General features: G+C 46.1%; 1 protein-coding gene across 1 annotated transcript in view; it reads left to right on the forward strand.

The window, feature by feature from the left end:
• The window catches only part of epha8 (eph receptor A8), a 676,976-nt gene that overhangs the window by 538,320 nt on the left and 115,792 nt on the right, over positions 1-22,864 (forward strand). Inside the window, exons 6-9 of the mRNA XM_070860109.1 lie at positions 2,119-2,243; positions 11,363-11,525; positions 13,152-13,248; positions 21,084-21,151. Of these exons, the coding sequence (XP_070716210.1) occupies positions 2,119-2,243; positions 11,363-11,525; positions 13,152-13,248; positions 21,084-21,151 (453 nt within the window). The remainder of the gene's footprint in view (positions 1-2,118; positions 2,244-11,362; positions 11,526-13,151; positions 13,249-21,083; positions 21,152-22,864) is intronic.

Consider the following 22,864-nt stretch of genomic DNA (forward strand, 5'->3'; position numbering starts at 1 on the left):
TCACGAGCATAGAGACTGAGTGTGAAATCCCAGTGTAACAACACTAGCAGGACTCCTGTGGCATTGTTCGTCAGGATAAGAGGGCCGAGGATGCGGCCATTAAAATCGACCGAGTTGACTTACCGCCTCAGTCCCACTTTAATCTCGTTGGCCACCATTTTAACTGCTCAATTCATTTAGTTGGCGAAGACATGTGCTGGGAGCAGGCGAGTACCTCATGAATTCATGTAAGTTGGGGTCCTATGATGTAATTAGGACCCTGACGGTATTTTAACCAGTGTAACTATTTGTACTGCAATTTTTTTTGACAGATAGGCCCCGAATCATTCCCTCCCTGTGGTGCCCAGGACCTGAGGCTCTGACACTCTTCACCCACTCAGGCACCGGCCCTAGCCCTCTCCCCTCTTCCCCCTCTCCCCCCAACTCTCTTCTCCCCCTTGACCTCTCTCCCACCCCCACCTCCACCAGGGCTGAGAGGGAGGGTGAGGGAGAGAGAGACTGGGGGGAAAGAGAGAGACTGAAGGAGAGAGAGAGAGAGGGAGAGAGGGAGACAGAGAGGCTGCGGGAGAGTGAGAGAGAGACTGGGAAAGAGAAAGACTGGTGGCGAGAAAGACGGGGGGGGGCGGTGGGGCGAGAGATTGGGGTGGGAAAGATACAGGTGGGTGGAGCATCAGAGGGGAGCGAGGGAACTCAGGGAAGACGGATCACGTTCTTCGAACCCCCTACAAGGGACATTGTTGGAGTGGATGATATCCAGAAGTCACGACACTGTCACTATTCACTTCATACCCAATAAACCTGTTAACAATCCGTACACACTGCTTCATCTATGGTGGGGTGGGTGTGGGGAGGATGCATTTGGACTGGAGTGAGGCACTTTGGCTGGGGGAGGCATAAAACATAAGAAATAGGAGCAGGAATAGGCCATACGGTCCCTCGAGCCTGCTCCGCCATTTAATACAATTATAGCTGATCCGATCATGGACTCAGGTCCACTTCCCCGCCTGCTCCCCATAACCCCTTAATCTCTTATTGGTTAAGAAACTGTCTATCTCTGTCTTAAATTTATTCAATGACCCAGCGTCCACAGCTCTCTGAGGCAGTGAATTCCACAGATTTACAACCCTCTGAGATTCATATCACGCCTTGTTTCAGTGAAGTTGCCTTGTGACAGTGATGGGTGAACTGCTGTCACATTTATCACTCAGCAAGACCATTGTAAAACCACCCGGTAAAACCACATCCCAGGTTCCAGACTGCCCATGAGCAATGCCACGTTAGATCGCCTAATAACTTAAGTGTAAGTTAGTAAAATACACTGTTTTTGCTAGTTTTTTATATGAAAGCCTGTTTTGCAAAGTGCACAATAAAGGTTATTTTTCTGTTTAGTTTATTATGTATAGTGTCGATCTTGATTCTCTCCCCTTGTAAAAGCATTTTTTCTTTTAAAAAACACTTTTCAAGCTTATTTCCTGCATTCCTTGCCAGCCCAGGCATTTTCTGGAGCAGTGGCTAGGCTGGCAATGTGTTTTTCGCCCACGACAATGCTCCTCGCAGGCAATGGCTGGGAGGCAGAACCCTGGTAATGGCGATACATCTTTAATTTTAACCCTCACTTGTGGAGGCACCCAGCTTCTGCCCAGTCGAGATTCACTCAGTGAATTGAGGGTTTGAACCCTAACCTCTCCATCCCACAGTGCCGTCATCAGTGCCCCAGTGTGGAGGGTCACTGCTCCACCTCACTGTAAGCTCACAATTGTTCAGGTAATATTCAGCTCATGTAAAGGTCATATTTTAAGTTTACCAAAAAATTGTAAGGTAACCTGTTACTGTAAAAGCAAATGGTATGTTTCTCAATAAATTAACACAGTGCTGGTGTATATTTTAACTTTGTAACTTACCCATGTTCTCATTATAGATTTGGAAACTTGGTGATGCATTTAACAGGACTGCAGTGTTCTGGGCTGTCCACTTGATTGACCGCTGCTGTACTTTCATATTGATCTGATATAACCCTTGTTATTTACTAACTTGTTGAAAGTAACTACCACTTGCTAATGCTTTAATTTGGAGACTAACTGGAGCTGTTTTCTGCCCACGGTATCTCTGTGTCTCCAGCCCCATCACAAATCTTGGTCATCAAACAGGAAAATACCAGCCAGAACAGTGTGACATTAATGTGGCATGAACCCGACCAGCCCAATGGCATTATACTGGAGTATGAGATCAAGTACTTTGAGAAGGTAAACCCTCTCCTTCTGTGCTGCGTGATATGGATCATTAGAAAGTAAATGGCTCCAATTGCTTTGTTGTGTTGGCGTCTCAGTCTACAGGATGCCTGGCTTGTGTGAAGGGAATCCTTATACTGCCATACAGGAGCTATCTCCAGTGTTGGTTTGCAATCACGGAATTGTTGGAGTAATATTTTAACATATAATCACTGTTGTTTTCTTTGTAACTTGTTATGAGTTATCGTTCACTGTTGGGCATCGTGTTACTTACTGCTCCTTTACGCTAGCGCTCCAGTCACTACCATCTTGGGTCGGGTCCTGCGAAGGGTGGGAGGATCACCCACCTGCTTCAGGGGGGAGGCCACTTACAACATGCACACTGGGGTCAACTAACTGCCATAGGACGCCGATTGGAATGGGCGGAGCTTGCGCCATGCATGCCCCGCCCACTGAGTAGCCTAACCAGCGGTCCTTAACTGGAATGTTGCAGGCCACTCAAAAAGTGGCCCAAATGTTTATTTCTGTCAGGCCAGGAGGAGCAGGAAAGGCCAAGGTTCCACTTCAGTGCTTAATAACCCGCAAATTGGAAATGGCGGATTCAGGTGGGTCCTAACCCAGGGCACTTTAACTGCCTACTCACCCGGTTTCCGCTGGGTGGGTCGGATTAAATTTCCCCACTGGTCTTGTTGGCGCCCAGCTACCCATCCTTAAAGCATCAGAAGCAGAATTGGAAATCTTCCTGAAGGAGCACATTGATATCATGTGATACCTCAAAATTTACAAGGCCCAGTCAATGCTCTCACTGGGCTGTCAATCTTTGGGTGATGAACTATCCACTAAGCGAGCAATGCCAGCTCCAGCTGAAGTGCCCATGTGTAGGAGGCCATTTTTGAGATCATTGGAACAAAGCTTTCTTGTGCAGTGTCCACAGAACAGTTTCCCACGTTAGCCAGCCACCCATCTTCCACCCTCCATAAACTTGAGCTCATCCAAAACTCTGGTGCCCGTTCCCCAACTCGTACCAAGTCCCGCTCACCCGTCACCCCTGTGCTCGCTGACCTACATTGGCTCCCGGTCAGGCAACTGCTCAGTTTTAAAATTCTCATACTTGTTTTCAAATCCCTCCATGGCTTCGCCCCTCCCTACCTCTGTAACCACCTCCAGCCCCACAACCCCCGAGATATATGCGTTCCAACAATTCTGGCCTCTTGAGCATCCCCGATTTTCATCTTTCCACCATTGGCGGCCGTGCCTTCAGTTGCCTGGGCCCTAAACAGTGGGATTCCTTGCCTAGCCTCTCCGCCTCTCCGCCTCACATCCTTTAAGACTCTCCTTCAAACCTATCTCTTTGGCCAAGCTTTGGTCACCTGTCGTGCTATCTCTTTATATGGCTTGGTGTCAGATTTTGTTTGATAACGCTCCTGTGAAGCGCCTATGGACTTTTCGCTACGTTAAAGACACCATATAAACGCAAGTTGTTGTTGTTGAACTTGATCAAGAGTCAAACCACATTTAAAATACTGCTTCCAAGACGGCGATATTTCAAACAGATTGCTACTGCAAAATCCGCTTCTGGATCAATTCTTCTCCGTAAGGTGGAGGAGTATTGAGGGCAGGAGTACAACAGAAGGGTTAAAGCCTGCGTAAAAAGCCTGCACACCGCAGTGTAGAACAAGGAAGTTAGACATTTGTAGATGAGCTTTGCCAGTTGGAGATTCTGTTCTCCGGCTATGTGTCTCAGTCACACAACGTGAGGTGCACTAACACCAGGAGGTATTGCAAGCTCACTGTCCCACCAAGGAAACCCTTCACTCAGCTCAGAGAAAACAAGCACTTGGCACAACACTCTATGGCTCACTGAACAACGCACATTTGTTTGATACTACCTACATGTACGACGGTACAGTTAAGTGATAGGAGTGTAATACGTCCAACAACAATAATGCAAGCGGTGAGCTTTAGCGACACTGACATATGCGAAACAAACGCCAATGTCCGTAGTAAAATTTATATAGTAGCAAAATTAAATGGTATAGAATAAAAAGTGCATGGACTAATCCAACGGATGAATGATGTGTGTTAATCAGATGCATTGCTGGAGCCCTCCTTCAGCATTCCATCCTCTGACTGAGTCCCATCCCTTTCAGAATATTAAAGGAATATTGTTTCTTTCTCAAAAGGAGATCTGATGGAGGTTTTCAAAGTCCTAAAGGTTCTAATGAAGTAAATCCGGAAACACTATTCCCACTGATTGGTGAATCGGTAATTAGAGGGCGTGATTTTAAGTTTAGATGCAGTTGGGTGGGAGGAGGCCTATGCAGAGTACAAACTCCAGCACAGATCAGTTGGGCTGAACGGCCTGTTGCTGTGCTATAAATTCTATGAAATAAATTTAAGATCATCACCCAAAGAATGAAACGAGAGGGCGGTAAATTAATTTTTACAGTTGGTGGGTGGGGAGGTGGGCATCGGATAGCATCTCGGGCTGGGGCTCGTGGGGGTCAGTGGATCACGAGGAGAGAGGTCAATCACAGCAGCTTAGCTTGTTGGGCCGGGGAGGGGGAAGGAAGCATTCCTGCTGCTCCTGGCCCACAAGCAGTGCTGCAAAAGCCCTTACCTGCTGGACCTGGCAGCTCCCATCTCCCTTTAGCTGCCGGGTTTCCCGAGCCCTGGGAAAGCCGGTCCGCAGCCGTTCAATCTGAAGGGCTGCTAAAATCTGAGGCATGCGGCCTCATTAACATATTTAAATTACCGACCCGCATCACTAGAGCTGGTTTCTCGCCCGTCCCCAAACCCACCCCGGTTAAACCAGAAGTGAGCGCGTTCATGGTGGGTTGAGGTCAGGTTTCAAATTTTTGAGAATATAACCCCATCCCCTGCCCCTCTCCCACTTGTCCTGGGAAGGCGGGGGTTAAAATTCCCCCCAATGATTCTGTGGCATTGGTAAGTCAGTCAGCGCAGTTGGTAAAGCTGGAGCAGCTAAATCTGCTCCAACAAGTCGTGTTCCATTTATTCCCTTGATTGTGACAAGCTGAGCTGGGGGCTTGTTGAGAAATGCAGAATGGAAAATACCAATCGAGTTCCATTTCACTGTGACAGCTCCTTTCTACATATTAAAATGAGTTGTTAAACATGGTACACAAGTGCAGAATGGAAAGTGCAGTGCAGCATCTTAACTTTGGCTCATGGGTCCCCTCAGTCATTACAACAATCAGACATCGAACCATCTGGTCAGTCATAATTAGCAGCCTTTGCTTCTGACTGTCAAAACATCCAATTAACGACCTCAGGAAGTAAAATAACATTCTTCAGACATGGGACCCACCACAGCAGCTCACTGCTGACGCACTCGATGTTGCAATCAGATCTGGGGCCGAGTTCTGTTGACTTGCAGACAGTATTTGGACATCCCTTTCATTGGGAACGTATTATTGTGACCAAATGATCACTGCATTGCAAAACCTCTTGAGGCCTAAAAGCTAACACAAGCATGGCTTCCAACAGTTTCTGTACAACTCCAGACATAAGCCAGTCTGTCCCTTTCAGCACAGGCCGACTTCCTTTTAGGCTGGAGGAAGCTCCACACCTGAGTTTAATAGATTTAGACAAGGAGAACAGCAAGGGCCCAGAGAGACAGTGCTGCCCCTGGCTTCAGATCTCCCAGAGTGACTCCCCCAACACCTGCTGATCTGACAATGGCGTGACTGCCTCCTATGTTCCTCAGTCAAATCACTCTTCATCATGATCTCAGAAATCGAACCTGGTACCTTCTGGTCGGTATAACTCATTCCCATCCTGTGCCGTACCTTTATCCACCATAATCCCGATGAGAAATTGACAAGGTTTTTACATCCTTGAGTACATGATTTTACTGCTGGGCTGAGGAGGCCTATTTAATACAGTAAATGCAAGGAGCTGGAGCATAGACATTTTTCTGAGGCACCAGGTGAGAAATTGATCAGAAGGGATTGGGTGCCTCTTTTATACCCCGCTCAATTTCACTTTCCATCAACTTTACAGAAGTATGAACAGCAGGCAAGCTGCACACTCGTCAAAGTACTGACTAACTTCCATTTGATACAGAGATGAAACCGATGTTGTTTTATGTGCTATATTACAAAGTGTTATAAAATTCCTTCCTTTCCCACTGTTACATTCTCCCGCTCACAGCGCTGCACATGGCAAGTGTCGCCTTTGCATCATTCAGATCATCAGCTCATTCACATGGACTCAGCCTCACTTCGGCCTCAATTGTTGTTGACAGCTCTTAGTTGAACATTTGCCTTTTATATTGACCCTCACGACACAACTGACAATATCCGTACATCATGTAATAGACTGTCAGACCCAAACAAATCTGCGGTTTATTAGGGACGTTTATAATCTCAGTTTAATTAAGTATGTGCCAGGGCCCTGTCTAACACTGTGAGTGACACACAGGCATTTCACTGGCAACATTTAAAAAAGCACAATTTAATCTTAATTTTATTCAAGGACAGCCGTATAAAATATTCGTGCAGTCTAAAGTGTCCAGATCTCGGCATTTATTGTGCCACAACAACAACAACTTGATTTATATAGCACCTTTAACATAGTGAAACGTCGCAAGGTGTTTCACAGGTGATTATGAGATTAAAAATTTGATACCGAGCCGCATAAGTAGAAATTAGCACAGGTGACCAAAAGCTTGGTCAAAGAAATAGGTTTTAAGGAGGATAGAGAGGCAGAGACGATTAGGCAGCGAGTGTGAAAAGTTCCACAGTTTCTTCAGGGGATGAGTTTCTAGTATCAGAATGACGGGGAGTGTAGCGCCTGGTATTTCCTCCCAGTGGGGGGGCAGGGGCATTACACAGACTGACTGACGGGGAGTGTAGGGGCTGTTACTTCCTCACAGTGAGTGGGGGGGAGGTTACACAGACTGACTGATGGGGAGTGTAGGGGCTGTTACTTCCTCACAGGTAGTGGGGGGGAGGGGTTACACAGACTGACTGATGGGGAGTGTAGGGGCTGTTACTTCCTCACAGGGAGTGGGGGGGAGGGGTTAAACAGACTGACTGATGGGGAGTGTAGGGGCTGTTACTTCCTCACAGGGAGTGGGGGGGAGGGGTTATACAGACTGACTGACGGGGAGTGTAGGGGCTGTTACTTCCTCACAGGGAGTGGGGGGGAGGGGTTACACAGACTGACTGATGGGGAGTGTAGGGGCTGGTACTTCCTCACAGGGAGTGGGGGGGAGGTTACACAGACTGACTGACGGGGAGTGTAGGGGCTGGTATTTCCTCCCAGTGAGGGAGGGGAGGTTACACAGACTGACTGACGGGGAGTGTAGGGGCTGGTACTTCCTCCCAGTGAGGGAGGGGAGGTTACACAGACTGACTGACGGGGAGTGTAGGGGCTGTTACTTCCTCACAGGGAGTGGGGGGGAGGGGTTACACAGACTGACTGATGGGGAGTGTAGGGGCTGTTACTTCCTCACAGTGAGTGGGGGGGAGGGGTTACACAGACTGACTGATGGGGAGTGTAGGGGCTGGTATTTCCTCCCAGTGAGGGAGGGGAGGTTACACAGACTGACTGACGGGGAGTGTAGGGGCTGTTACTTCCTCACAGGGAGTGGGGGGGAGGGGTTACACAGACTGACTGATGGGGAGTGTAGGGGCTGGTACTTCCTCACAGGGAGGGAGGGGAGGTTACACAGACTGACTGATGGGGAGTGTAGGGGCTGGTACTTCCTCACAGGGAGGGAGGGGAGGTTACACAGACTGACTGATGGGGAGTGTAGGGGTTGATATTTCCTCTCAGTGAGGGGAGAGTTACACAGACTCCTGTCGTGCGTTTGTCAGCAGATACAAAACCCTTCTACATGTTCGGAGTGCCTCTGATGACAGACACACAGTCAATGTTTGCCTTTACTGCCTGGGCGTGAAGCATCGTCTGGATAATTCAACGAAAACAATTGCATCATCGGCCGAGGTTTTCTCTCTGTCTGTCACCGAGGTGATGCTTTAACACCCAGACAGTAAAGCCAAAAATCCGCTCACTCCACATTCCTCTCACCAGTAACCTGCAGAGAAGCCATTATAAACTAGACAACATGGGCCTACAAACCAGTGCAAGAACAGGGTCTCCTGCCCCAGGGAAACAAATGCAGGAAATCAGTCCCGCATACTTGCACTTTAGCTCACTGTGTTACACACTCCTGTAGACCTGAAGGGAGAAAGTGAGCCATAGAAGCCCACTCTCCCCAAAGCAGTAACACAAAACCCAAGGCGTGTAACAGCCTTTACTCTGTATCTTTGGCAGAGGCTTGGGGGGATCAGTCTGCCTGTCGCCGTCTTGGCTCGAGATTGGACAGGCAACCAATGGGCATGTAACCCAGAACATTCATTACCAGACGATAGTGAATGGGTTAATGAATCTGTCAGATCCAAGCAGGTACCGTGTCTCGATTGCTGCATTGCCCAGCAGTTTGCACTGTGTACAGTGGGGCGCCATTTAACTCAACCCAACCCAAACTGACCAATTAGGTGAAGCCGCTGGGCCTCCCAACATACAATCATAGAATCATAGAAATTTACAGCACGGAAGGAGGCCATTTCGGCCCATCGTGTCCGTGCCAGTCGACAAAGAGCCATCCCAGTCTAATCCCACTTTCTAGCTCTTACTCCGTAGCCCTGTAGATTACACATCCAAGCATTTTTAAATGTGGTGAGGCTTTCTGCCTCTACCACTCTTTCAGGCAACGAGTTCCAGACCCCCACCACCCTCTGGGTGAAAACATTTCCCCTCATATCGCCTCAAAACCTCCCCCCAATTACTTTAAATCTATGTCCCCTGGTTGTTGACCACTCTGCTAAGGGAAACATGCCCTGTGTCGATAATTATTTCGCCATACTGAACTAATACTGCTCAATTCAGAACAAGAGCGGAATTAACAGGTGATCGGGTAGTGTGAAATGTTCATTTATCTGAACAGAGCCCAATCTGTGTTTCACTGTTTATAACACAATATGCCATCAGGGCCTTCTTTAAATGATGCTGTTACAGGGGATCACAGTTAAAGAGGATGGTAACACAGGGTGTAAATAATACTGGTTGTGGCCAGATACAATATTAAGCTGTTGCATTTTGTTACATTCCACAGATTGAGCTGACCATTGAGAATATTTCCAATGAGTCACATTTAAATATATTTACTTAGATTAAGCTGGCTGGAGCTCCCTTCACTTGGTGCAGTACAGACCTGCGTTCACATGTTGGCACGTCCCCTCCATCTGGTTAACGTCATTCATTTTGGTGGAACTGATTTTTGTGGAGATTTATTTTATTTTATTTATTTTTGCCTGTTGGTCAAGTATTCACTAAAATATAACACATACTCATTGGAGACAGAACAAAAACACAGCTGCCCACAATCTGTCTTTACTGAAGCCCTTACACTGACACCAATGATACTGAACAGACATCCTACTACCTAACATTGCTCCAACACATGCTCCGGCTGCTGTGGAACATCGACAGGATGTAGCAGGTCCACACGGGGACACCATTAGTGCCAGTGTTTTAAAAACATTAATCCAGCCTCCTCATATTGACCGACTGCTTCAAGTCAGCTCCTGATCCCATCGTCAACTTTGAACCAAAGTCTTCAAAATAAAAGAAAGACTTGCATTTATATAGCGCCTTTCATGACCACCGGACGTCTCAAAGCGCTTTCCAGCCAATGAAATATTTTTGGAGTGTAGTCACTGTTGTAATGTGGGAACCGCGGCAGCCAATTTATGCACAGCAAGCTCCCACACACAGCAATGTGATAATGACCCAGGTAAAATGTTTTTTTTATATTGATTGAGGGATAAATATTGGCCAGGACACCTGCGATAACTCCACTGCTCTTTTTCGAAGTAGTGCCATGGCATCTTTTACGTCCACCTGAGAGGGCAGACGGGGCCTCAGTTTAAAGTCTCATCTAAAAGACAGCACCTCCGACAGCGCAGCACTCCCTCAGTACTGTACTGGAGTGTCAGCCTAGATTTATGTGCTTGAGTCCCTGGAGTGGGACTTGAACCCACAACCTTCTGCTTTAGAGGCGAGCGTGCTGCCCACTGAGCCACGGCTAACACATAATCTGAGAGCAATAATGAAAAACCCTCAGAGGATAAACAGGCTCTGCAGTTATTTGTGAGTGTTTGAGTTTTGGAAGGCGCCTTGCCGGTCAGATCCCCTCTGCACGTCACTCAGATGATGCATAATAACCTGCCGATAAAGACTAACATCAGTCCGTTATCCCCAATAACCTCTGGGATTCCCTCCCAAAACCTTTCCACCTCCCTACCTCTACCATGCTCTTTAAAACCTACCTCTTTGATCAAGCTTTTGGTCACCTGTCCTAATATCTCCTGCGAAGTGCTTTGGGATGTTTTACTACGTTAAAGGTGCTATATAAATGCATGTTGTTGTTGTCTTGTGCTGGTTTCCTCCTTGAATTGCTTTTTGGGTTTGAGCTGAGGTAGTTCACCAGATGTTGCAGTCCCACCCAAAACAAAATGGCATCATCCTCCTTTTAGATGCTCACCTCCCTGCTATGCCTCTCCAACGTTCATTGATTTCATTTCAGCTTTCCTCCATTTCTCTTCTTTCTGCTCCTTAATTAGGGTTGTCTACCCCTCCCGGATTGGCCTGGAGTCCCCCGGAATTAAAGGTGAATCTCCCGGCCATGCCTGTGAGCAGCCCGGGAGAACAATCAGAAGGACATTGTCTTTACTTCTTTCACTCTGACCAGACTCACAACAACTAGCAAGGCTGCAATGCTCCCAGTGGAGCAATGCGGTCATATGGCATGCGCGTTCTGATAAAACCACACGATGGTGAGAGTGGCGTCTGAAGTGCAAAGGATTGTGGGTATTGTGGCTACCATGATTGACTAATGTATCGAGCAACCAATGACAGGAGCGTGTGAGTGGGCTGGTTGGACGCAGGAGGTCATGTGATGAAACCAACTGGCCTATGGTCCAACCAGAGTTGAAAGCCCTATTCTTAATTCTCTATCTATCTGAGTTTGCAGCCACTGACGTGTAATATGAGCGGTCTACCTGAAGCTGCTCCTCAAATGGAGTATTTTTACTGTCCCACAGGGTAAGGAACAGCAGAGTTACTCCACACTGAAAGCCAGGGGAACAAGTGTCACAGTCTCCAACCTGAAACCTGGAACTCGTTATGTATTTCAGGTTCGAGCTCGTACATCAGCTGGGTGTGGCCGGTTCAGCCAGACTGTAGAGATTGAGACTGGGAAATCAGGTATGTGTGGCGCGTGCTCCCCAACAGTGCATCGGGAACGTCTTTGTTAACCATGTAAAGTGGGTGACTGCCTGTCAGCTCTCCTCTCAGAGAGGGAGGGGTAGATTTGTGGAGCTCACACACCTAACGTACCCTGACACTGATATATCTCACACCCCTAACACCCCCTGACACTAATATAGCTCACACCCCTAACACCCCCTGACACTAATATAGCTCACACCCCTAACACCCCCTGACACTAATATAGCTCACACCCCTAACACCCCCTGACACTAATATAGCTCATACCCCTAACACACTGACACTAATATAGCTCACATCCCTAACACAACCTGACACTAATATAGCTCATTCCCCAAATACACTGACACTAATATAGCTCACACCCCTAACACAACCTGACACTAATATAGCTCACACCCCTAACACACTCTGACACGAATGGAATTCACCCCTAACCCATCCTGACACTAATATAGCTCACACCCCAACACACTCTGACACTAATGGAATTCACCCCTAACCCATCCTGACACTAATATAGCTCACACCCCTAACACCCCCTGACACTAATACAGCTCACACCCCTAACACACCCTGACACAAATATAGCTCACACCCCTAACACATCCTGACACAAATATAGCTCACACCCCTAACACATCCTGACACAAATATAGCTCACACTCCTAACACATCCTGACACTAATGGAGCTCACACTTTTAACACACTCTGTTAATGCCTCGTGCCCCTAACAGAGCCCAACTGTCCATCCATGTAAGTGAGTGGACACAGGGTTGACTGGGTTCCGTTATGGGCATGTGCTCCTCCTTGACGCATGTCCACATGTTAGTGCGTCCAGGTGCAGCACCAGCAAAATCTACCCTTGGGTCTCAATACCAGATGCCTCTTTAGGCCGTGACTGTTGGCAGGCTTTTCAATCATAAGGGGCCATGGAAGCAAACTCAATTCTGCCCTCCCTCAATGCCCTCTCGTATGTATTGTCCAGTAGCTATCCATGACGAGCACTCGTTACTGAGAGCCCTGTTTGAATTCCATTCCCCCCTCATCAGGAGAAGCTGAGGACAATTGGAGTTTTATCACCACGCTTCCCGTGGAGAACTTTCTTTGAGAGGAAAGTGAGAGACTCACTGTGCTGACACCACAGATAATGCACGCATTATACACTGGGACAAGTGGGATTGACTAATGAGAATTCAAATGCAAGCCTTGTCTTTGCTGATAGCAGAAGGTGCAGGCTGTGGTCTGCACATTTAAAATCTCCACGGTAACCAAATAGCTTCAACCCTCAGTTGTGATTAAACATCTGCATAAAATCTATCACAAGTGCCCCGAAACTATTTAACTTGCTTTAAAATTGAGATGTCTACCTCAAATGCATTTTCTGATTAATATTGGTTTCCGTGGCAACCATCAGGGAAAAGTCATGTAACTGGAAATTGGCTCCATATCTCATGTGTCTCAATCACATTACAGGAAAATATCAGATTGTTCATTTATTTTAATGATGCTTAATCACAGAGAGCAATAACAAAACCTGAATATAGCTTCGTGGTGTGACAGCTTATTAAATCAACTGTGTTTCTATCTCTCTCCTTTAGTGTCCCTCCGATACAATACCACCACAATAATCTGGATCTGTTTTGCTTTGGTGACTGGGCTCATCGTTCTCCTGGCAATGTTTATCTGCAGGAAAAGGTAAAAGTGATGCAATAACACAATAACCTTTTTGAACAGGAGGAGACCATTGCTCCATCGAGGCCACCTGCCATGTTGCTTATTGTGATTCAGGCAGCCCAGTGTCATTCTCAAACAGGCCTTGTATGCTCACCGGTTGTCCTTTCACTATGTGTCTGTTGACAGCTTGGTATCTCCTCAAACAATGTCATGCTTAAAATTGACACTGATGGACGAGGAAGGCCATTCAGCCCTTCTCAATTCAACCATTCTGAGGCAACGTACACTTCCCCCATTGCTGCCTTTACTTGTTTCTTAAACACATCCAGAGTTTTCATCTCCACCTCTCCACCAGGAAGCCTATCCCAAGTGCCGATTATGCTGTGAGTGGAAATGGACATCCTGATCAGTCCTAAAGTTACCTTTTACTAGATTGATCCTGTATTCCCTTGTCCTACACACACAGTTTAATTTAAAGTCATGATTTTTTAACAATCTTGCACCAATTTATAAGATTACCTCTCTTTTCCAGGTTGAAAAGCCCTCTCCAATCCCTCTTCATAACTCAGACCCAGTGGTCTTTTGTGCACTGCCTCCAGTATTTGTCTGTCTCCTTTGTTTCCTGGTGACTAGAACTGGACACAGGGTCAAGGTTGTGTCTGAGCAGAGCCCTGTACAGTCTGATCATCACCTCCTCTGACTTGTACCCTCCTGTATTGGCTGGAGTTCAACCTCCTCTTGACTTTGTTGATTGCTGCTCTGCATTTGTTGAACACATTGAGTCTTCAGGCTCTTTCAGCTTCATCCTTAACTATTTCAGGAAGTATGCATGTTGCACATTTTACACTTTACACTTGTCTGCATTAAAATGAATCTGCCATTGTTCAGCTCAGTCACATAATCTGTTTCACCCATTCTGTAATTCTTACAGGACTTGACAGGGTAGATGCAGGGAGGATGTTTCCCCAGGCTGGGGAATCTAGAACCAGGGGTCACAGTCTCAGAATATGGGGTTGGCCATTTAGGACTGAGATGAGGAGAAACTTCTTCACTCAGAGGGTGGTGAATCGCTGGAATTCTCTACCCCAGAGGGCTGTGGAGGCTCAGTCTTTGAGTATATTCAAGACAGAGATCGCTAGATTTTTGGATATTAAGGGAATCAAAGGATATGGGGATAGTACAGGAAAGTGGAGTTGAGGTCGAAGATCAGCCATGATCTCATTGAATGGTGGAGCAGGCTCGAGGGACCGAATGGCCTACTCCTGCTCCTAATTTTTATGTTCTTATGTAATCTCTGGGTTTTCTCTTTTGATTCTACTGCCACTGTAAATCAGATGGGAAGAACTATCATTGACTTGCTCCATGGTCCAGTGTCCAAATGCACAAACCCGTTGAACATTCATGAAGAACAATAAACACAACACAAAACGCTCTGAGCAGTCTTGTTTACAAGGAAATGCTACCAGAACCAGATTACAAGCAAATATTGCAGTAATTTAATATCGTATTTTGATAAATGAATGCTTATGAAGCAACGGAAAGACTCATCAATTCACAAATAAAATGGAACGGATCTCTGTAATACAGTAGCTTTCTCCATTGGCGAGATGGATCATTTCACCGCGTTGAACGGTGATAATTCACACCAAGTGAGTTATGTCTGGATCGTTGACATGTGTACACACCATTGTGGAAATGATTTAAAGGCTGAGCAGAGGTTCTGGGGATCAGAGTCTTACTCAATGTAAACAAAATATCTCAGCAGTGACAGCCAGTTCCAAACATCTTGTGGTGGGGACAAAAAGCTCCTGTTCCGCTTGAGCCCTATTAAGTAATCGAAGGCTGTTTATATGTTAGTATCAAATACTGGGCACAGATCATTCTTTGGGAGTTTGTCGGTAGCTTATTGGTCACCGATTTTACATGCCTGCTGAAGCTGAAAGTTCTCTCTCATAACTTGATGGCCGGGCGAGGCATAGCATCAGCTCTATATCCAATTTCACCATTGTGTCCTCACATAAAGTCCACTCACACACTTACAGACGCCACTGGGATGCAATCAGGAGCAGGAAACCTACTTGATTTTCTCCTTTGTAAATTAAGGATGGTCATTTTGAAGCAGAGGAAGATACAGGGCTTGGGGTGAGCTTGGAGCCGTAGGATTGGTTTGGGATTGATACAGGGCAATGGGCAGAGAGTGGCGCAGTGGGCCTAGTTTGCGATTGCTCTGGTAAAGAGCTGGCACAGACATGATGGGCCAAACGGCCCCCATCCTGTAAGTCTCAGTGGTTCTCAGAGGCCAGAATTGGAGGAGCACAGATATTTTGGAGGGTTGTAGGGCTGGAGGAGGTTACAGTGATTGGGATGGGCGAGGCCAGGGAGGGATTTGAAAACAAGGAAGAGCATTTTAAAATTGAGGCTTCGTTAAACCAGGAGCCAATGTAGGTCAGCGAGCACTGGGGTGATGGGTGAATGCGCTGAAATTGGCTCATGGGAGGCCGGTTAGGAGTGCTTTGGAATAGTCAAGTCTGGAAATAAAAACGGCATTGATGAGAGTTTCAGCAGCAGATGAGCTGAAGAACGGGCAGAATTGGGCGATGTTATGGAGGTGGAAATAGGTGGTCTTATTGATGGCGGGGATATGTGGTCAGATGGCCAATACATTCTGACTCAGAGGCGAGAGTGCTACCAACTGAGCCAACACTGACACCTTTAAGTACTTGATCACTGCTTTAAGTGAGATCTGCTAACTCAGCACCGAGCAATGGTGTTGTAGTTTATAGTCTCTTCGTTCAACTTAACTCTATTTATTTGGGAGATCTCAGATAGCCGTGTGGAGCTTAAGATGGCGTTCCTTCACAGACCCTCTTTCTTAATACAGCTCCTTATACCTCCTAGCTAGAGGGTGCTATACATTATCTCATTACATGTTTAACCAGGGACCTTCTGACCTATGTTACTCAGCACTACACCACACACGGACCATTGGACACAAGCTGGCTGCATTATCACAGGCAGAGTATTCTGATATCACAAACGTTACTCTGCCCTCAGAGAAATATGCTGCCTCTTTTCCAATGGCTAAACTCAAAATATTCCGTTCACCCTCCCCCTAGTTAACAGTGGATTAGTATACTATATGGGTTCGACTAAGGAACGTCAGTGAATTCTGGAGATACTTCGGGCGAGGGGGTTGGGGGGAGGAGGTTAATCAGAAAGGGAATTAGAGGAGAGAAAAAAAAGGGCAAACACACATGCAAAAGCAACTTTAATGCATTTATTCAAATACAGGAGGAGATATGAAATATTAATACAATTGGTTAATTTTGCCATGAATGAGTAGGACATTATAGGTCTGCATACACTGTGCAGAGCCCAGTCACATTGAGGGCTGCAGGCACTGAGAATTCAGTGATTTGTGTCGCAGTGCAGAGTTCGATAGTCGAGCCCCTCACATTGCCGCTAGTTTTAGGGAACGTGCTGCTCCAGCTTGTTTTCAGCGAATCCGAAAATGAAATATTACAGTGATAAAACTATCGAAACATCTGGAATAGTTGTTAGTCATAAGATTAGCCCGAAGTCACTAAATTAAACACAATTGACATAAAATGAAGAACATTTGCTGTTCATATTTCCCCCTTCCCAATCTCTCTTCCTTATTCTCCCAGTCCTGTTTTAGTTTGAACTTTACTTTCATTCTATTCTCCTGAATCTGCAACTGCTCCCCCTCATCCTAACCTGCTCTAAGTTTAACATGTTTAACGCACTTTCTTTCTGCCAGTTCTCCACTCTAAGTTGGAACGACTTTTAAAGAATTGTTTCATTGCTGAATCCTTTGCTGCTCAAGAACTAGATTGACCCAGTTACATCAAGGATTACATCAGGCAGTGCTCCTGATGCCAACAACATGTGTGGCACCAGCTTACCCACATCAATTTTGCTTTAACCAGGACGGTAGCAGTGCTGAGAGTGTGCTAATATCACCCAGATATTTATGGAAAGTTGGCCTTGGGCTGGCTTTTCGGCTTTGATGATTTCGAGAGCAGGGCGGTAAAGTTGGCACCCGGGAACAGTTTGCGCCTCAGTCAGTAACATTGGGCAGCTGGGCCCTGAGTCAGGGGCGCAGCGCTAAGGGAGGCGTTGTACACCTCTCTCGGGGCGTTAGCGTGGGAAACTCCCGAGCTAAAGAGCCGGGCCGGGAGCGTTCCTAGAGAGGGCGGGGGGGGGCGGAAATACAGAAATATTCCCAAAACATTGCCCACGCCACCACAACACAAATCACAAAATAAATTAAATGAAAAAACAATCCCATTTACCTTAGGATGGCATTATTTACCTCTCTGCAGCCGGTATAGTTGGACCGCCCAATTTCCCACGGGTCCAGTGCGAGGCACAATGCAGGGTGGACAGGCCAGACACAATATGGGTAAATCCTGCAATCTTGCCCATGCGAATGGCCTGGCTGCCAAGATACCGAGGATCCGTCAAGCTCCAGCTATAACTGCCAGGACCAGGAACAAACTGCCAGTTTTAAGGTATATTTAAATTATGCTACAGATGTAGAAATATGCCCCAATATTGAGATATTGGGCCTAAAATTGCAATCGGAGGCTTCCTTTGGACGAACGCCTCCGACCTGAAAAGAAATCTGCGAAAGTACCTGTTAGTCCCGGAGGAATGTAGGATCCCGGTCGGAGGCCGGTGCAGCGCACGGGGACATGTCTTGTACGTACATGCTGGAGTCACGTGGGCTGGGACCACCAATCACCATGCAGTTCACGCTATCAATGAGAAAAAACCCCTAAAACATCCAAACACAGCATAATAAATAAATAAAACACCTCGCATATTTAAAATTAATTTAAATTAAATGTAGTTAAATGTTTTAGAAAAAAGATATATTTTTTGGAATTTTTTTTAACATGTTTTACTAGGTTAAAAATAAAATTGCCTTAAAGGACAGGGTTTTTACTATAAAAATGTGCATTTAAATGTAATTTTTATATGTTTTAAAACTCTTATGCTGGTAAAAGTAAGTTATATGCCTGCTTTCACCAGCCATAAAAGTTTGAAGGACATTCTCTGAGCATGAGTAGGGCAAATAGCCCAATCTCTCCCGCGCGGATATCCTTCTCCCAGGGATACGGAGGATAAGAACATAAGAAATAGGAATAGGAGTAGACCATATGGCCCCTCGAGCCTGCTCCGCTATTCAATGAGATCATGGCTGATCTGATCATGGACTCAGCTCCACTTCCCCGCCCGCTCCCCATAACCCCTTAACCCCTTATCGTTTAAGAAACTGTCTATTTTTGTCTTAAATTTATTCAATGACCCAGCTTCCACAGCTCTCTGAGGCAGCGAATTCCACAGATTTACAACCCTCTAAGAGAAGAAATTTCTCCTCATCTGAATATTAAATGGGCAGCCCCTTATTCTAAGATTATGCCCTCTTGTTCTAGTCTCCCCCATCAGTGGAAACATCCTCTCTGTATCCACCTTGTCAAGCACCCTCATAACCTTATATGTTTCGATAAGATCACCTCTCATTCTTCTGAATTCCAATGAGTAGAGGCCCAACCTACTCAACCTTTCCTCATAAGTCAACCCCCTCATCCCCGGAATCAACCAAGTGAACCTTCTCTGAACTGTCTCCAAAGCAAGTATATCCTTTCGTAAATATGGAAACCAAAACAGCACACAGTATTCCAAGTGTGGCCTCACCAATACCCTGTATAGCGGTGGTAAGACTTCCCTGCTTTTATACTCCATCCCCTTTGCAATAAAGGCCAAGATTCCATTGGCCTTCCTGATCACTTGCTGTACCTGCATACTAACCTTTTATGTTTCATGCACAAGTACCTCCAGGTCCCGCTGTATTGTGGCACTTTGCAATCTTTCTCCATTTAAATAATAACTTGCTCTTTAATTCTTTTTTCTGCCGAAGTGCATGACCTCACACTTTCCAACATTGTACTCCATCTGCCAAATTTTTGCCCATTCACTTAGCCTGTCTATGTCCTTTTGCAGATTTTTTGTGTCCTCCTCACACATTGCCTTTCCTCCCGTCTGTCAAGAGAAATCTTGGACAGGTCGGAAAAGCCAATTTTCGATGCACGTGCATCGCGCCCTGAAAACCGGCTTCTGTGAGGCGTCGTGGGGTCTGAGCGCACTTGGTACGGACCCGGCCAGGCCAGAATTTTAGGCCCATTATTAAAATGTGTTGTTTCAGAGAATTTCACGAATTAGAAGCTTCAACGGCGATCATTCTTGTGCAAAGGTTCCATAGTCTCCACATTCTTATGGCAGAATATATTTGTATAAGTATAATAATAAATGACAAAATGTACTCAATGATCTCCGCCCCGCCCATACGAGTGAAAAATTCCATACTCTATTCACGATATAAGGAATTATTTTGAAGAATTTACAAAACCCACAACCATAAACCTAAAAAGTAAGACAAGATGAAAGTTTTTGCCACATGAGTATAGAATTGATGATGGAAGCTGTAACTGATTCGAGGCTGTGGAGTCGTAAAGATCTGGATGCCTTTTGTTCCTGGCCCTCGGTTTGAATAGACCGACTGACACAGACTTGAAAAATAACTTCATGTGCAGATTTTGAAAAGTGCTTCCACACGGTGGATATGTGGCTGAGTGACGGGTTGTATAACGGGCAGCGATCCTCTCCACCAGATTACCGCCAGTGCGGTAATGACAGAAATTCAGCTCGTACCCCTCAGTGCAGACATTCAGTTGCAGGCCACGCGTCAAGCTGAGACTGGCCAAAAGTGACTCGCTGAATAAAGATTAAATGTTATTTGTATTAAACCAAGCGGAGGGAGGAGGCCAGCCACAAGGCTGATGAGAACTTTTCTTTTTTGGTGGTGTGCATTCGCTGTCTTTGACACGAGAGCCATTTTTGATTAATGAACATCGGAGAGCTTTTGCAGTACACTAGTCACTCTTGAAAATGATCGGCTTGATTGTGGACTGGTTTAGATGCCACCTCACTGCTCCAGAGTATGTAAGGGTCAGCAGAGAAAAGTGGTCTGAAGCCCTCTGGGTCTGAATTATATGTCATCATCATCATAGGAAGTCCCTCGGAATCGAGGAAGGCTTGCTTCCACTCTTAACATGAGTTCTTAGGTGGCTGAACAGTTCAATACGAGAACCACAGTCTCTGTCACAGGTCGGATAGATAGTCGTTGAGGGAAGGGGTGGGTGGGACTGATTTGCCGCACGCTCTTTCCGCTGCCTGCGCTTGGTTTCTGCACGCTCTCGGCGACGAGACTCGAGGAGCTCAGCGCCCTCCCAGATGCACTTCCTCCACTTAGGGTGGTCTTTGGCCACGGACACCCAGGTGTCAGTGGGGATGTTGCATTTTATCAGGAAGGCTTTGAGGGTGTCCTTGTAACGTTTCCTCTGCCCATTTTTGGCTCGTTTGCCGTGGATGAGTTCCGAGTAGAGCACTTGCTTTGGGAGTCTTGTGTCTGGCATGCGAACTATGTGGCCTGCCCAGTGGAGCTGATCAAGTATGGTGAGTGCTTCAATGCTGGGGATGTTGACCTGGTCGAGGACGCTAATGTTAGTGCATCTGTCCTCCCAGGGGATTTGTAAGATCTTGCGGAGGCATCGTTGGTGGTATCTCTCCAGCGACTTGAGGTGTCTACTGTACATGGTCCATGTCTCTGAGCCATACAGGAGGGCGGGTATTACTTCAGCCCTGTAGACCATGAGCTTGGTGACAGTTTTGAGGGCCTGGTCTTCAAACACTCTTTGTAGGGCACTGTTCTAAACGGAGGGGCCCTCTGGGTGTAACTGTGGCTTTACTGAAATGTATTTTTCTTACAGAAGGTGCGGGTACAGTAAAGCATTTCAGGATCCTGATGAAGAGAAGATGTATTACCAAAATGGACACCGTAAGTACCAGAAGCAATAATATTGAATCGATTGTAAAGTTGATATGAGCCGAGGAAGAATTAATTGCCTTTGCTGCAAATATTCCTCAACTCTTTGATTTCTTCTGGTGATAACATAGGTCCCTGTAAGATATTGGGATCAGAAATCCACCAAGCTATTAAACCATGACTGCAAGATAAGGGGACATAGTACAATCTAATAAAAAGCAAGTTCAGGACTGATGCCAAGATACATCTCCTTACATACGTAATGTTGCAACACTGTAACAGTGACTACACTTCAAAAATACTTCATTGGCATTTCTTAATATATATCAATGACTTGGACATGGGTGTACAGGGCACAATTTCAAAATTTGCAGATGACACAAAACATGTACAATGAACAGTCAGAAGGAGAGCGATAGGCTTCATGAAGACCTGGACAGGCTGGTGGAATGAGCAGACACGTGGCAGGTGAAATTTAATGTAGAAAAATGTGAAATGATGCATTTTGGTAGAAAGAATGAGGAGAGGAAAAATAAACTAAAGGGTACAATCCTAAAGGGGGTGCATGAACAGAGAGACCTGGGGGTATGTGTGCACAAATCGTTGAAGGTGGCAGGGCAGGTTAAAGCAGTTAAAAAAGCTTACGGGATTCTGGGCTTCATAAATAGAGGTGTAGAACAGTTTGGAAATTATGATGCATAAAACACTGGTTCGGCCCAAAGTGGAGTATTGTGTCCAATTCTGGGCACCACACTTTAGGAAGGATGTGAAGGCCTTAGAGAGGGTGCAGAAACAATTTACCAGAATGATTCTAGCAATGAGGGACTTCAGTTACATTGAAAGACTGGAGAAGCTGGGGTTGTTCTCCTTAGAGCAGAGAAGGTTGAGAGGAGATTTGATCGAGGTGTTCAAAATCATGAGGGGTCTGGACAGAGTAGATCGAGAGAGAAACTGTTTCCATTGGCAGAAGGGTCGAGACTCAGAGGACACAGATTGAAGACGATTGGCAAAAGAACCAAGGGCGACGTAAGAAAAACCTTTTTTACGCAGCGAGTGATAAAGATCTGGAATGCACTGCCTGAATGGGTGGTGGAGGCAGATGCAATTTTATCTTTCAAAAGAGAGTTGGATAAGTATCTGAAGGAAAGCACTTTGGGACATCCTGAGGTTGTGAAAGGCGCTATATAAATGTAAGTTCTTTCTTTCTTTAGTACCTGAAATGGTCTCTGGATAGCAGAGTGGAGGCACCAATTCTGGAATCATTCAAGAAAGAATTTGCATTTATATAGCATCTATTATGTCCTTTCATGACATTCTCATGTGCTTTACAGCCAATTAAGTACTTTTGAAGTGTAGTCATTGTTGTAATGTAAATACACGGCAGCAGAGTTATGCACAGCAAGGTTCCACAAACAGTAATGTGATAAACAACCAGATGTTGGTTGAGGGAGAATATTGAGCAGGATATCAGGAGAACTCCCCTGTTCTTCAAATAATGCCATGGGATCTTTTACACCCACCTGAGAGGGCAGCCAGGACCTTGGTTTAACGTCGCATTTGAAAGACTGCACCTTCAACAGTGCAGCACTCCCTCATCCTAGATTATGTACAGGGTGAGACCAAACCTAGGGAACTACGTAGAGTTTTGGGGGTCGAAATTGCCCCTCTCCTTAAGGCCTGTTACCCCCGAAAATTGGTGGCCACGCTGCGGAGTGGAGAGGCCGC

The sequence above is a fragment of the Pristiophorus japonicus genome, chromosome 18 (assembly GCF_044704955.1).
Source record: "Pristiophorus japonicus isolate sPriJap1 chromosome 18, sPriJap1.hap1, whole genome shotgun sequence".
Taxonomy (NCBI): Eukaryota; Metazoa; Chordata; class Chondrichthyes; family Pristiophoridae; genus Pristiophorus; species Pristiophorus japonicus.